Source organism: Lynx canadensis, chromosome C2, assembly GCF_007474595.2.
Source record: "Lynx canadensis isolate LIC74 chromosome C2, mLynCan4.pri.v2, whole genome shotgun sequence".
Classification (NCBI taxonomy): Eukaryota; Metazoa; Chordata; class Mammalia; order Carnivora; family Felidae; genus Lynx; species Lynx canadensis.
The window spans coordinates 32,123,165-32,140,618 of record NC_044311.2 but is presented as its reverse complement, the minus strand read 5'-3'; the positions used below and the strand labels follow the sequence as shown (position 1 = coordinate 32,140,618).

The 17,454-nt window shown below is 33.4% G+C and overlaps 1 protein-coding gene and 1 pseudogene across 1 annotated transcript in view; both read left to right on the top strand.

The window, feature by feature from the left end:
• Positions 1-17,454, top strand: part of STAG1 (stromal antigen 1) — a 402,316-nt gene that overhangs the window by 324,354 nt on the left and 60,508 nt on the right. The window contains exons 16-21 of the mRNA XM_030330452.2: positions 219-322; positions 7,967-8,059; positions 8,165-8,254; positions 8,398-8,601; positions 9,795-9,865; positions 11,626-11,713. Coding sequence (XP_030186312.1) covers positions 219-322; positions 7,967-8,059; positions 8,165-8,254; positions 8,398-8,601; positions 9,795-9,865; positions 11,626-11,713 — 650 coding nt within the window. The remainder of the gene's footprint in view (positions 1-218; positions 323-7,966; positions 8,060-8,164; positions 8,255-8,397; positions 8,602-9,794; positions 9,866-11,625; positions 11,714-17,454) is intronic.
• Positions 991-6,996, top strand: LOC115523775 (annotated as a pseudogene).

Sequence of the window (17,454 nt, the reverse complement as noted above, 5' to 3'; positions counted from 1 at the left end):
TATGGTCTTAGGCTGGATATTAGAAGAAACCAGTGTCCTCTTTTTCTTTACTTTCTAATTCTCTTTCATGTTTGACTTAGGATAAGCGAGCTTAACTTCGGTCTTTAAAATAACCAGTAATAGAATATGTTTGCAGTTTTTTATAACTGTGTGTTCTCTTTAATACATGGTTATTATAAAACTGTCTACTCATACTAATGCGTTTTGTTTCACTTTAGCAATGTCTGACCGTCAAGAGAGTGCTCTTATAGAGCTAATGGTTTGTACAATTCGTCAAGCTGCTGAGGCACATCCTCCAGTGGGAAGGGGTACTGGCAAGAGAGTAAGTTAAATTAGTGAGAAATCTACCAAAAGACTTTTAATGTAATTAACTGTCTTAAATATTTGAAAATTTTGATGGTATATGTATGCATAAAAACATGGAATTTCTGTAAAGGATACATGCTGTGGTGCTTTGTCATTATATACTGTCTACTGCACTTAGGTTTCAAAAATAGATTCTTTTCTTCCATGTTCCCAAAGCACCTGTACCTGCTTCTGTTCTAGTACTTTAATAATTTTCACATTCATATCTGTTAAAAATGCAGAAAGGCTCTGAAAGCAAACTGCCTAACTTTACTCTTCCATTTAGCAACTATTTAATCTTCAGATAGTTGATTATTTTCTTTGTGTGTTAATTCTCTTATTTGTAATATGGGGCTAATAATGCAAGTTTTATTGGTTATAAAGATGAATTGAGATAGTCATTGATGGAAAGACCAGCTCTGGTGGTGTGCAGAGGTAGGTAATTTCTCTCTACAAAAAAAGAAAAATGAAACTGCAAAATTTGTTAAAAAAAACTTATCAAAGAGCTCTGGAAGTTCACCAGAGATAAAAAAACAAATTGAAGGATTTGTTTTTGAAAAGCTGCTAAAGCTTCAGGTAAAAGCAACAGGAGTCTGCTGCCTTCTGCCTGGGATTATGATGCACACACACCCATCCACAAAGTTGATGTCGTGTTACCAGAGTGGTACTGTCTGCAAAAAACAGCAGCTTTGCTCGCAGAGGGGGCAGACTCAATATGGCACAAATGGCAAAAGTCCAGAGCTTTGTGAACTAAAAATGGCAAACATGGTAGAAACAAACAAGGAAAACCCACAGCTGTGATATTCAGAGGTTGTGGTCCCAGATGGGAAGAACAGTGGACCAGCCAAGAATCTAAAAAATCCTGGAAATGAAAAAGCCATAAAAGGATGAGATGAGCTCTCCATACATCACTGGCTGACTGAGAAACCTGAGAAAACCCAATGGAAAATAAAAGTCAAAGCAAACTTAGGTATTAGCTGGACTTTTTTTTTTTATTGTTTTTTATTTTAATTCCAGTACAGTTAAAATACAGTGTTATATTAGTTTCATATGTACAATATAGTGATTCAGGAATTCTGTACATTACTCAGTGCTCATGATGATAAGTGTACTCTTTAATCCCCGGATGCCCCACCCACCTCCCCTCCGGTAACCATCAGTTCCTTCTCTATAGTTAAGAGTTTGTTTCTTGGTTTGTGTGTGTCTCTTTTTATTTTCCTTTGCTCGTTTGTTTTGTTTCTTAAATACTACCTATGAGTAGGATCATATGCTATTTATCTTTGTCTTGACTTATTTCACTTAGCATTAATTATACTCTCTGGCTCCATGCATGTCATTGCAAATGGCAAGATTTCATTCCTTTTTATGGCTGCATAATATTCCATTGTGTATGTATACAGTATCTTCTTTATCAATTCATCTACCAGTGGACATTGGGCTGCTTCCATAATTTGACTATTTTAATAATGCTCCAATAAACATAGAGTTGCATGTATCCCTTTCAGTTTGTGTTTTTGTGTTTTTTGCATTTTACCCAGTATTGCAATTAGTAGATTGTGGAACAGTTCTATTTTTAACTTTTTGAGGAATGTCCATACTGTTTGCCACAGTGGCTGCACCAGTTTGCATTCCTACCAACAGTGCATGAGTGTTCCTTTTTCTCCACATCCTCGCCAACACTTGTTGTTTCTTGAAGAAGTGGCTGATCTTTGAATATACTTTCTAACCCAGGTCTCAGAGGGGAGAAGCCTTATATGTTGGAAGTATTTAAGCACCAACTCTGCCCAAATCATTGATTGACCAGGAATCTATTGAAATACTGAAAACTCTTAGGAAACAGGCTTTAAAACAAAAATAATGAAAATTCTAAGCAGAGGCCACATACATCATGAGAGAGACAGATTATATATACATTTCAGGTTTAAGATTACTTTTTTAAGTAATGAAACTCAGAAAAATCAGTTAAAAATCCATAATTGCTTCACCGTATTACCTAAAAATGTTGACTCTTCCAGAAAAATTACAGCCATGCAAAGAAACAGTAAAATGTGACCATACTCTGGGTGAAAAAAGCAGACGATAGAAATGGCTTTTCAATAGGCCTAATTATTGGATTTAGCAAATACTTCAGAAAATATGTTGAAAGAATTAAAGGAAAATATGTTCAAAGAATTACAGGAAAATATAACAGAAATAAGGAATCTTAATAATGAAAAAACTTAATGGAAATTCTAGAGTTGAAAAGTACAATGACATTTCAAATTCATTATTTGGGTTTAACAGCACATTTGAGATGACAAGAAACATCCTACATGAACCTAGATTAATAAAAATCATTCTGAAGAACAGAGAGTAAAGAAGACTGAAAAAAAATGAACAGAGCCTGAGAAATATGTGAAACAATATTAAGTGCATCAAATTTGTATAATGAGAGTGCCAGAAGGAAAGGAGAGAAAGAGGAAAGAAAAACACTTGAAGAAATAATTGCCAGAAACTTCCCAAATTTGGTGAAAAACATAATCCACAGATAAAGAAGCTTCACAAAACTCAAGTAGTGTAAACACAAAAGATTCATCTCTGGACAGGATAGTCACTGTTGAAAGCCAAAGACGAAAACATCTTGAAAGCAGCAAGAAGAAAAACATGTCATGTAGAGGACAATTGTAATAAGATTACTAATTAATTTTTTATAAAACAGTAGAGGCCAGAAGACTGACAGAATGAAATATTCACGGAAAGAAAAGAAAATTGCCAACCAAGAATTCTAAATCCAGTAAAATTACCTTTCAAATATGAAGGTGAATTAAAAACATCCCCAGATAAACGAGAATTTAGAGATATGTTGCTGGAAGACCTGCCTCAGAAGAAATACTGAAAGAAGTCCTTTAAGCTATGAAGAGTAATACTGGATGTTAATTCTAATTCATAGGAAAGAATGAAGAGCACCAGAAATAGTAACTATGTGGGTGGCTATAAAAGGCCATGTATATTAATATATCTCTTTTTCCTCTTCTTTAAAGGGACATAAGATTAATAAAAGCAATAATTATAGCACTAAAGCATTAAGATTATAAGATATGCAGATATATGTTACAGCAATAACACATATATAATAACACACATAATAAAATAAGGGTAAAGGAAATGGAATTATATCGGAGCAAAATTGTTGTATTTTGCTGTAACTCAATATTAATCTAAAGTTGATTATAGTAAACTAAAGAAGTATATTATAATCCCTAGAGCAACTACTGATACCTAAAGAAAATGAAAGCAAAATCAACAAATAAATTATAATAGTATACTAAAAAATGTTTAACTCCAAAAAACATAGTAAAGAAGGAATGCACAAAAAAAAGATGAGATGTATAGATAACAAAATGGCTGACATAAATGCAACCATATCAAAGCTTACATTAAATATGAATGTACAGAAATCCAAAAAATAAAAATAGAAAAAACTATGGACTGGCTATGGAAAGATAGTAAGGAGTTATTGTTTAATTTTGTTGGAGATGGCAAGTTTTATTCTTAAGTCTTCATCTGTTAAAAACATACAGTGAAATATTTATGGGTGAAGTGAAATGATATACCAAGAATTTGCCTTAAAATGCTACAGGAAATTAAAGTCTTTAGGAAATTAATGAAGTAATAGTGACAGAATGAGTACTTTTTAAATTTTTCCAAAATAAAAGTTTTAAAAACTTTATGTGTTGTTCCAACTTTAACTGAGCCCTTTCAGGCTAAACATTTCTTACCCTTTTGACTTGTGTTAATCATTTTTTAAGCACCTTCTTGCTTTCTCAACAAGTTCACTTTCTACCTTTACTGTTTATATTAGTTTTCTATTGCTATGTAAAAAAATTACTTTAAAACTTAGAGACTTAAAACAATAAGGCTTTATAGTCTCATACAGTTTCTGTGGGTCAGAAACTTGGGAGTGCCTTAGCTGTTCTTTTGGCTTAAGGTTTCTTATAGGTTTGCATTTAAGATGTTAGTCAGGGCTTTAGCCTCTGAAGATTTTATTGTTATTTTACTGCTTCTATAAATGGCTTAACTTACATGACTGGCGAGTTAGTGTTGATTGTTAGTGGGAGGCTTTAGATCCTCACCATGTGGACATCTCAGTAGGACTGTTTGAGTGCTTTCAGGACATGGTTGCTACCCCCTCCCCCTGCTCCCAGAGTGAATGATCAAAGTGAGAATAAAGCAGAATGAATGAACCAAAGGAAAGTAAGGTAGACTTCTGTGTCTTTTATGATCTAGTTCTCAAAAGTCACACAACATCATTTCCACAATCTCCTATTGATTACACATGTCAGCCTTAGTCACTGTGGGAAGAGACTACAAGGGCATGAATACCAGGAAGGAGTTACTGGGTGTCACTTGACGGCTGATTCTTACATTACCCTAGCATAGGAATCTCCAAGAAACCCTGGTTCCTTTTAATAGAGTAGTATTTAAAGTTAAAATCTTGTACCTAAGAGTACTCACTGTCAATTGATTATTATTTCTGATAGGCATTTTGAGTATACAGAGCTAAAAATATATATGTATATATTTCTCTGTATATATCCATATATACTAAATTACACATTTATGTTGATATTTATGACTTAAATTTAGCATAACAAGGTTTTTCCCTCTTTGATTTTGTATGTTTTTTCTTTTATTTTTTGGAAATACGTAAAACATTTATGTAGTTAAAAGGTGAAAAACATGTAAAAATATACATTCGGAGGAGTATTACTCGGCAATCAGAAAGAATGAAATCTTGCCATTTGCAACAACATGGATGGAACTATAGGGTATTATGCTAAGTGAAATTAGAGAAAGACAAATATCATATGACTTCACTCATACATGGAATTTAAGATACAAAACAGATGAACGTAAGGGAAGGGAAGCAAAAATAATATAAAAACAGAGAGGGGACAAAACATAAGAGACTCTTAACTATAGAGAACAAACTGAGGGTTGCTGGTGGGCTTGTGGGTGGGGGAATGGGCTGGCTAAATGGGTAAGAAGCATTAAGGAAGACACTTGTTGGGATGAGCACTGGGTGTTATACATAGGGGATGAATCACTGGAATCTACTCCTGAAAACTTTATTGCACTATATGCTAACTAACTTGGATATAAATTTAAAAATTTTTTAAATAAAAAAACATTCAGAGAAGTCTTTGATACACGTTTCTCCCTCCTACCAGTAACCATTTTTATTTGTTTTCAGATTATCCTTTCAGTGTTTCATTTTACAAGTATAGGTAAATGCATGTACTCCATCCTCCTTTCTCTCACCCTCAAAAGATAGTATATTTTGTACAGTGTCTGTACCTTAAATTTTTTATTTAACAGTATATCCTAGATATCACTCCATAACTGTATTTGGAGATCTTTATTTTTTTATGGCTGCATAATATCCATTATGTGGGTACACTACTGAGAGTCTTTTGGGTTGTTGCCAGTCTTTTACTATTAGAAATAATGTGTAGTGAATAATCTTGTGTCATTTCATACTTGTACCATGTGTGTTGGTGGGGTAGATTGCTTCAAAGTGAGATCATTAGATCAGAGCAAAGATATGTATACAGTTTTGTTAGATACTGGCAAAGTCTCCCTTCATACATGGTATTCCATTTTTACCATCCCATCAGAGATACTGTGAGGATTAACTGAGTTCGTGCATGTAGACTGCCTAACATGATCACTCAATCAAAGACAGCTTTTTCCCTAAAATCAATATTCTTAGACCTTTCATACATTATCAAATGAATTTCAAGACTTCTCAATACCCTGAATACATTCCTAGATGTATATTCCACTTTATATGTAGTCCTTTTTATTACTTTGTGCAGAACTGAATACAATACTTGGTAAATCATTCCAGAGTGATTATTTTGTATTTTAAGAGGTAGAAAAACAATATTAAGTTCCTGGAAGAAGAATCAGATAGGAGGCCCTATTCTTTCACATTCTCAAACATCTGTGAGAATGAAGACCATTCTCAGCAAACTATCAACATTCCAAAAAATGTTGACATCGCTCTGAAGGGATGCACTACTATTGTGAAGGATGCCAGACAAACCCTGCAAAGAGACTCAGTCTCCTTGGAAAGAAAAAGAAGAGGCTCCAAGTTGACAAATGGTGGGCAAATAGAAAAGAAATGGCTCTGGTTCGCATTATCTGTAGTCATGTACAGAACATGATCAAGGGCGTTACACTGGGCTTCCATTACAAGGGAGGGTCTTTGTATGCTCGCTTCCCCAACAACATTGTTATTCGGGACAGTGGTTCTCTTGTTGAAGTCTGAAATTTCTTGAGTGAAAAATACATCTGCAAGCTTCGGATGAGGCCAAGGTGTTGCTTGTTGAGTATCTCAGGCCCAGAAAGATGAGTTAATTCGTTAAGGAAATGACAGTGAACTTGTGTCAGATTCAGCTGCTTTGATTCAGAAAGCCACAACAGTTAAAAACAAGAATATCAGAAAATGTTGGGATGGTATCTGTGAAAAAAAAAAAAAAAAAAAAAAAAAAAAAAAAAAAAACAGTTCAGCAGCCTGATGAATAAGATCTAAGTTTTCCAGGGGTGCCTGGGTGATTCAGTCGGTTAAAAGTCAGCTCTTTTTTTTTTTCTAGTTTGTTTTGAGAGAGAGAGCGTGCGCACACCAGTGTGAGCAGAGGAGGGGCAGAGAGAGGGAAAGAGATAATCCCAGTGTCAGTGTAGAGCCTGACGCAGGGCTTGATCTCAAGAACCATGAGATCATGACTTGAGCCTGAATGCTTAAGTACAGTTAATTTACTGATCCACCTAGGCATTCCAGGCATCTAACTTAATGCTTAAGATTCTCTGTCTCCTTCTCCCTCTGCACCTCCCCGCACTCTCTCACTCTCAGACAATAGAAAAGATGTCCCAGCTACAGAAACAGCAAGGTGCCAAATGATTTCTCAGACTTATTTGTGGTGTTTTAAAGATACAATAAAAGCTGTATTGATTTTTTTTTAAATGAGGGTTTACATTTATAAAGTGGTAATTTATATTGGAATGTTTCTGTTTTGTAATACCATTCAACATTATGATCCTAAGTTCCTTCAAGATAAATACAAAATGCAGAATATTTTGGGGAAATGATTATCTTGAGTGCAGAGATATTGTTAGTATATGCGTCAAAAAATAAGTGAAAATTTATTAGCTGCTGATAATATAAAAGCATTACTTTCTAAAGTATTTTCAGAAAAGTGTATTTAACATAGGGGAGATTACTGTTAACATATTGAGGTTAAAACCCTGGAAAAATTGTTTCACCATTAGTTCTAATATTTTTATGTTGATAATTGGTTTTATAGAAGTGTTTGTTTTTGTTTTATTTAACCTAAAAAAGTAGTAATTTATCTAAATTTGGGTGATTCTTAAATAAGTAGTTATTTCATAAAGTAATACTGCATGTTAACTAGAAATAAGCATAAAACTAGAGATATTTGTTTTAGTAATTAGTTTGTTAAGCTCCTCTGAAAATTCTCGGGTACGTTATCTGCCAGTGCTTCATTGTTCTGTGTAACATTCTAGATTTATAAATTAGTATGTGACATTATGTTCTTTGCCCATTTAAATTTATTTCTAGGTGCTAACTGCCAAAGAGAGAAAAACTCAAATTGATGATAGAAACAAATTGACTGAGCATTTTATTATCACACTTCCTATGTTGCTATCAAAGGTATAGTTTCATTTACATTTCTGTGCTAATATGCCACTGAGTTTGCTTATTACACTGAACTATTAAAGTAGTCACTTCTTTTTTCTTTGCTTCTCTTCCTTCTAGTATTCTGCAGATGCAGAGAAGGTAGCAAACTTGCTACAAATCCCACAGTATTTTGATCTAGAAATTTATAGCACAGGTAGAATGGAAAAGGTAAGACACTGTGAAATTGAAATTCTATTATAGTCAGTTTAATTAACTAGATTATTTCATTTCATGTAATCTATAGGCTTATAACTTGACAGATGCTTATTTTTATTAATCTAAATATCATAGTTTTTTTTTTTCCTCCTCAGCATCTGGATGCTTTATTAAAACAGATTAAATTTGTTGTGGAGAAACATGTAGAATCAGATGTTCTAGAAGCCTGCAGTAAAACCTATAGCATATTATGCAGTGAAGAGTATACCATCCAGAACAGAGTTGACATAGCTCGAAGTCAGCTAATTGACGAGTTTGTAGATCGATTCAATCATTCTGTGGAAGATCTACTGCAAGAGGTCTGTTTTAAAGTTAATGTGTATATATGTGATAATTTTGGCTAATAGTTATTCAGAGTTGTTCAATGTGTAAATTGTTTCCATTTTAAAGTAAAATCTAGTAGAATTCCCTACCTCTTTCAGATCTTAGCATTATTGCAACTGTTCATCCTGTAAAGATTAGCCTTGGTTATACTTTATTTTAAACACCTATTTCATAAAAGCTAAATCTTTTCTCTTTTAAGAAATACCTTTTTAAGGTCTGGCTTTTCTTAATTCATTTTTTCATTTTTTATTCCTGGAACCTAAATTATATTTTAATATTATTCAACTCCTATAATGTGCTAATGAATACAACATAAAAATTAAGTGTACTTATAAGGAACAGCCACTCACCAGTGGTGTGCCCAGGATAGCAGCAGACCTCTCCCAACTGGTTTGTTTGTTTGTTTAATGTTTATTTTATTTTTGAAGGAGAGAGAGTGAGCATGACCAGAGGAGGGGCAGAGAGAAAGAGGGAGACAGGGGATCTGAAGCCCCAACATGGGGCTCGAACCCACAAACTGTGAGATCATGACCTGTGTTAAAATCAGGAGTCACACACTTATTCAACTGAGCCACCCAGGCACTTCTCCAGCTGGTTATTTTTATAATTACTTTTGTGATTCCCATTTCTTGCCCTCTTCCTCCAATCATTGTAAGGCAATTTGGAACCCCCACAGATTTCTGTGCTCTGATGGCCAGACTGATAGGATTTTCTTTTTAATCTATATAACCAATTTTTCCAACTTCTAATTTTTAATTTTAACTTCTGAGTTTTATCAACCATTTTTTATTTTTCATTGTGATTTTGAGCTACCAAAGGAACTGACAGTAAAATCTTTGAAGTAACCATTAAAATCTTTAAAGCACGTACCTTTTCACTCAGCAGTTTCAGTGAATTTATGCTAAAGTATTAATCAAAAAAAATGTACAAAGTTAACATTTATGACATTGTTTAAAATGCAAAAATGGTTATCTCTGGGTATTACAATTATGGCTGTTATTTTTTATTTTTTTGCTTATTTGTACCTTGTTTCTTACCAACAGTGAATATGTACTCTTTATATAATAAAAAAGAATTCTTTTAGGCAGTAAGCATTAACAGACTTTCGTGTGAATTTGAGGGTAAGTAAAGTTATGGTAATGAAGTGATGTCTTTTTTTTATTTATAGGGAGAAGAAGCTGATGATGATGATATTTACAATGTTCTTTCTACATTAAAGCGGTTAACCTCTTTTCATAAGTACGTCATTTTATTTAGATTTGGTTAATAACATATATTAGCCAACGTAAAATAGACTGTTTTGATAATATTTGACGTCTGTATAACAATGGAAAATTTTAGACAAATATAGAGATGTTATGATTTTTTTACTATTCAGATTTTCTCTCTATAAATTATTGGTTTTTATTATTTGATTATTTAAGGAGTAAGATTTATCATTCAAGTGTAACAAATGTACACTGTACACTGTAAAAGTTTGTTAATCAATATTATTAACACATTAGATGGGCTTACTCTATAAGCTAGAGTTGTTGTTTTTTTTAATTTTTTAATATTCATTTTTGAAAGACAGAGACAGAGTATGAGTGAGGGAGGGGCAGAGAGACAGAGACACAGAATCTGAAGCAGGCTCCAGGCTTGAGTGTCAGCCCAGAGCCCAATATGGAGCTCAAACTCATAAACCTTGAGATTATGACCTGAGCCGAAGTCGGACACTTAACCAGCTGAGCCACCCAGGCGCCCCATAAGCTAGATAGAGTTTTATAGGTATAATTTTCAATTGATAGCTTTTAGAAATCTTAATAAGAAAAAAATTTGGGAGGAAGCCATGAAAGTTCATCTAAGTGTCATTTTCAAATTGTAATTTACATGTCCCTTGTTAATGAAGTGTGTTTGCTCCATAAAGAAAGGAAAATAAAGATCTTTGTTGTCTAAAGAATGTTTAAGTGTAGCCCTTACATTAATGAACACTTCAGATTTCAAAAGCAGTGTCTAAAATCTAAGACTTTTAGATTTTCTTCTTACACAAGTACATTTTTTAGACTTCTATGGAGAAATAAACTCTTGGTTTTAAAAATATTTTGACATTTCAAAATAATAATTGACAACTAATGTCAAAACTCCTATTTTAAAAAATATTTTGACATTTCAAAATGAAAGTTAACATTCACTGATCTATTTTTAGTAGTAGAACTCATGAGAAAATAAAATGTCAGCATTATTTCAATTAAGAAGCCTATAGCCACACTAAATTTTGAGCTTTGCCATATTTCCTTTCCCCTATTTCTGTCTTTCTTTATCTCTATTTTATGAATACAAATTTCTTTTAAAAATACATATGGGGGCGCCTGGGTGGCTCAGTCGGTTAAGCGGCCCACTTCGGCTCAGGTCATGATCTCGCGGTCAGTGAGTTCAAGCCCCGCGTCGGGCTCTGTGCTGACAGCTCAGAGCCTGGAGCCTGTTTCAGATTCTGTGTCTCCCTCTCTCTGACCATCCCCCGTTCATGCTCTGTCTCTGTCTCAAAAATAAATAAACGTTAAAAAAAAAATTAAAAAAAATACATATGTATTTTTATATTTTGAAATTATGAATGGATTTGTTAAAATGTGTTTTAAAATATACTAGGAAGAATGAAATGGAATACAAGCTTAGGTTGACTATGTAGTAGTAACCTTCATTGAAAGGTGCGAATTTTTATTGTTAGTTTCTTTTAATTAATTCCTAATATCAGCTTATATATTTTGTCTCCTCTCCCCCTTCATCGTCCTTGTCCCTCTTTCCCTTTTCCCTTTTTCTTCCTTTTTCTTTCCTTCCTTCCTTTTTTCTCTACTTCCATCCTCTTTACTTCTTCCTTTCTTTCTGAGTACTTGAACATTTTTTATCCATCTTTTTTGATTCTATAAGAAAATGAAGTTTATACTTCTACCTACTCAAACTGAGTTCAAATTTCAATTTTCTTCTACTCTAGAATAAAGTTAATGCATTTTTGTTTATTTTAGTGCTCATGATCTCACAAAATGGGATCTATTTGGTAATTGCTACAGATTATTGAAGACTGGAATTGAACATGGAGCTATGCCAGAACAGGTAGGAGTTTGTTGATATTCCTTCTTTGTCCATTTTAGAAGACGAAGCTTCTCTGAGATCACACAGGATTATTAAAAGCCTTACATAGAAAGTATAATCCTTAAATGCAGATGCCTCTTTTGAGAATTATTGCTATAGTAATTGAATATTACTGGTAGGTGTTCATGATTGGATGTTACTGGTAGGTGTAATATATCTTCAGGTTTGAACAGAAAAAAGTAGAGAAACTTTTTCATAATGTATTTTAAAAATTTAATACTAAAGTAAACATTATTGTTCTTTTAGGAAAAATCCCATTAATTTCCATAGTAGTAACTTCAAAACTTGATTCAGTTTGATGAAAATTCCTCATTATGGCTATATTGTAGATACTGTTCTAGATATTGATAATGGTAAGCCTGAGGTACGGCTTACTTTTTATAGTAGAACCATAGCTAAGTAAACTTGGAGCCTCTATTTAGATTTTAGACCTTTTTGCCTTCATATGTAAGTTGGAATGGAAAGGGCAGGAATTCACCAAATTTCTCTAGTCTGGAAGACACTTAAAATAGTCAATTCTATATGAGAATTAAGTTGTTAATTGTTAATTAACAGTTACAGTTATTACAGTTGTTAATGGTTACATGTAATGTAGTTAATTTTAATTGACAATTACATATAGTTATTGTTACTTAGCAATAACAATCTGTTGTAAGAATTAAGAGTTGTTTTGTATACTGTATATACTCATTCATTAGACCAAAATATCAACCAATAGTGAAGTATAGGTGGTGTTTAGGGGTGGTCTCATGTATTTCCATTTGGTAATGAATGCTTAAATACTAAAGCAGTAAGAATTTCAGCAGGTGTAACAATTATGATTTCATATTAAAAGTTAATCACAGAAGTATACTTTCTCATTGCTCTGTTTATATTCTCAAGCTGTTCTTTAAAGTTGAAAGGGATAGAGTTGAGGTATTCCTTGTTTTGGTTTCCTCATTTTCCTCAAGAAGATAATGAGAATAGCACAACTCTGTTTCATCTGGGTATTATAATTATGTCAAAATTTATTTTTAATTCACTATACCATCATTTATTGTTGTAGAACTGACTTGTGACTTCTTTGGTTGTCGTCTTTGATTATCTTGGTTTTCTCTTACTTATTTTCTTATTTCTTCCATTTTTAATTTCTTAGAGTAAGAGAACACATACATGTGACATTTGCTTATACTTTGTTAATCTTAACACATACTTTCTTTTTTTTAATTCAAGTATAGTTAACAGAGTGTTATATTAGTTTCAGGTGTACAATATAGTGATTTGATAGTTCTGTACATTACTCAATGCTCATCAAAAGTGTACTCTTAATCCCCTTCACCTCCTTCACCCATCCCCCACTCACCTCCCCTCTGGGAACCATCAGTTTGTTCTCTAAGGTGAAGAGTCTGTTTTTTTATTTGCCTCTTTTTTTGTTTTGTGTTTCTGTGTTTTGTTTCTTAAATTCCACTTATGAGTGAAATCATATAGTATTTGTCTTTTTCTGACTGACTTATTTCTCTTAGTATTACATCCTCTCGCTCCATCCATGCTGTTGCAAATGTCAAGATTTCATTCTTTTTTATGAACCATAATATTCCACTGGTGTGTGTGTGTGTGTGTGTGTGTGTGTAAACACACATGCATATACATGCATACATACATACCACATCTTCTTTATCCATTTATTTAGTTGATGGATGCTTGGGCTGCTTCCATAATTTGACTATTGTAAATAATGCTGCAGTAAACATAGGGGTGCAAATGTTTCAAGTTAGTATTTTTGTATTCTTTGGGTAAATACCCAGTAGGAGAATTACTGGATCATTTTTATTTTTTTGAGGAATGCTGCACCAGTTTGCATTCCCACCAGCAGTGCACAGATGTTTCTTTTTCTCTACATCCATGTTTGCACTTGTTGTTTCCTGTTTGATTTTAACCATTCTAACAAGTGTGAGGTGATATTTCATTGAAGTTTTGATTTGCGTTTCCCTAGTGATAAGTGATGATGAAAATCTTTTCATGTGTCTGTTGGTCATCTGTGTGTTTCCTTTGGAGAAATGTCTGTTTCTGTCTTCTTCCCATTTTTTAATTGTATTATTTGTTTTTGTGGTGTTGAGTTGTGTAAGTTCTTCATACATTTTGGATACTAACCCTTTCTTTATCAGATATGTCATTTGCAAATATCTTCTCCCATTCCGTAGGTTGTCTTTTAGTTTTCTTGATTGTTTCCTTCGCTGTGTAGAAGCTTTTTATTTTGATACAGTCTCAATAGTTTATTTTTGCTTTTCTTTCCCTTGCCTCAGGAAACCTGTCTAAAAAAATGTTGCTGTGGCTGACATCAGCGAAATTACTGCCTGGTCTCTCTTCTAGGATTTTTATGGTTTCAGGTCTCACATTTGGATCTTTAATCCATTTGAGTTTATTTTTGGGTATGGTGAAAGAAAATGGTCCCAGCCTCTTTCTTTTGCATGTTGTCCAGTTTCCCCAGCACCATTTGTTGAAGAGACTTTTTCCCATTGCATATTCTTGCCTCCTTTGTAAAGATTAATTGACCATATAATCATGGGTTTATTTTGGTGCTCTCCCTTCTGTTCCACTAATCTATATGTCTGTTTTTGTGCCAGGACCCTACTGCTTTGATTACTACAACTTTGTAGTTTATGTCAAAATCTGGGATTGTGATCCCTTCAGTTTTGTTCTTTTTTTTTTTCAAGATTGTTTTGGCTGTTCAGGATCTTCTGTCACAATTTTAGGATTGTTTTTTCTAGATCTGTGAAAAATGCTGTCGGTATTTTGATAAGGATTGCATTGAATCTGTAGTTTGCTTTGGGTAGTATGGACATTTTAACAATATTGGTTCTTCCAATCCACAATCATGGAATATATTTCTATTTGTGTCGTTAGACATGTCCTTAAAACTTTAATCATGTATATGAAGTTTTAGTGCATCACTACTAGATTGTGCTCTTGTTTGTTTTAGCAATAGAAACTATTTAGCAGTCAGCAGCTCTTAGAAACATGTCTTTAGATACCTACAATTGAAAATCTGAAAAGTATACAGAATTCAACCAGTCCTTCAAAAGACCATACAGGCTTACTTTTGTAGATTGCCACTCTGTACTTTAAAATTCGGAGAAAATACCCTTTTTGAGTAAAGATAACAAATAACTACCAGAATGTTTGTGATTGCTTGCCTTTAGTTATGCTTAATATTCTGAAGATAATTTAAAATTAATCGTCTAGCAGTTTTGGGCAATTGTATTGTCCATATGCTTGACTGTTTGTTTTCCATGGTAACCGTTTTAACTAGAAGTTTCCTAGTCTTCTGAGTTATTTTTTTTTTCTTTCCTCTTCCAGTGATCTCTTTTCTCATGCCAATACTGTTTTAACTATTACAGGTTTAGAATATGTGAGACTGAAGTTTAGAAGAATTTACCTGTGTATAATAATCTTTTAACTCAAATTATAGAAGAGTTATATAGAAAAATAAACTCTTATTTCCTTCATCTGATTCATCTATTGTCACAAGTTTTCCACAGTTGCATACTCGCAAGCTTTCTCACTTTCTCTCTCTATATATATATTTTATTTTCATATAAATATGCATATGTAAAACAGTAATATTCTTTTTTAATGTTTTATTTTATTTTTGAGAGAGAGAGAGAGACAGTGCACAAGCAGGGTAGGGGGAGAGAGAGAGGGAGACATAGAATCTGAAGTAGGCTCCAGGCTCTGAGTTAATCAGCACAGAGCCCAACGCGGAGCTTGAACTCACAAGCTGTGAGACCATGACCTAAGCCAAACTCAGAAGCCCAACTGATGAGCCTCCAGACACCCCTAATGATATTCTTCATAGCAGTTTTCCCCCAGCCCAGAATCCAAGCAATAATAATACATTGCATCCAGTTTTTAATGTCTTTTTTTTTTTTTTTTTTTTTTTGGTCTTTTAATCTGGAATGCTTTCTTGTTCTTTGTGTTTCATGACATTGACACTTTGAAGATACAGGCTAATTATTTTATAGAATGTACTCAACTGGGGTGCCTGGGTGGCTCAGTTGGTTGAGCGTCTGACTCTTGGTTTTTGGCTCAGGTTGTGATCTCAGGGTCGTGAGATCAAACCCCACTTTGGGGCTTAAGAGTCTCTCTCTTCCTCTTTCCTTCTCCCTGGCTTACACACACTCTCCCTGTCTCAAATTAGTAAATATTTAAAAAAATAATAAAAGAATCTCCTCAACTTAGTTTTGTCTAATCGACATGTTTAGATTCATTCATATAATGCATTCTCGGTAGAATGCTACAATAAATGATATTCTGCCCTCAGTGCATCACATCAGGAGGCACATGATGTCATTTTGTTTCCTATTGTGATATTAACTTTGATCACTTTAATAAGGTAGGCTCTGCCAAGTCTATCCTGTGTAGAGTTTCCATTTTCTTTTTTAATGTGGAAAGATTCCTTAAGAATATTCCTGTTTCTTGTCAAACTTTGATATAATGTTAGCATCCATTTATGATTCTTGCCTCAGTCATTTATTTCTCTCATGGTCACAAATGAAGTAAATAGTGACTTTCCATCATTTATTTATGTCATTTATTTATGTCATTTATTTGTTGACCCTCTGCTATAAAGAAGAACTTGCCCTTCTTCATTCATTTGTTCATTTTTTAAAATTCATATAGACTCGTGGATTACTACTTTATTCCTATTCTGTCCAGCTGGTTAAAATTGAGTTCTATTGTTAATTTATTTTGGTGTTCAAATTGTTGTAGAATTAGAGGGAGTTGCTTTGATACCTCCTCCTCCTGTGTGCTTTTAAATATTTTTTTGAACACTTCGGAGCAAGAATATGGCATCTGGCATCTGTTTGTGTCCTCCCCTATTCTAATGAGTTTTTAACCTACAAAAAGTATTAAAAATTATTACAGTTCTATAACACAGTAAACAATCCACATTTCAGAATTTATTGTAGTTTTTCTTTTCTTTTTTTTTTTTTTAAGTTTATTTATTTTGAGAGAGAGAACACCAGCAGGGAAAGGGCAGAGAGAAGAGAGGGAAAGAGAATCCCAAGCAGGCTCTACTGACCGCGCAGAACCTGACGCAGGGCTCAATCCCACGAGGAGTGAGATCATGACCTGAGTCGAAGTCAGTAGTTGGACACTTAACTGACTGAGCTACCCAGGTGCCCCAATTTGTAGTATTTCTTCATATAATTTTTTGTAAAATAAAGGCAAGAAATATTTAAATTCTCCCTATTTTGTTTTGTGATTTTATGCCTATTGCCTGTTGGTGTCCTTGTAAGTTTATACCTTGTTTTTAGATAACATCTATCAAAAATAAAATATTAAACTTCTGCTTTAATATATAGTTGCCAGAATTGTCTGAATTGATCCTACAAATTGAAAGCCAATAAAGAACATTTGTGAATTGTTTTGGTAAATATTTGCTATATAACAAGATAGTGAGAGTAAACCCATAAAGAGGAAGGGAATATAATCACAGGTCACTAACTCTGGGCTTCTCAAGGCATCAATAATAGAAAATTTTTTTTGTACTTTTCACATATAGTAATATTTTAAGTCTTTACATGTATACATTTGTTTAAGCCTTATGACAACCCTATGGGATATGTATGCTTATACTATTTTTATTGATGATGAAACTGAAACATCGAGATATTAAATAACTTGCCTAATGTTACATAGCTGTTGCATATCCACTCAAA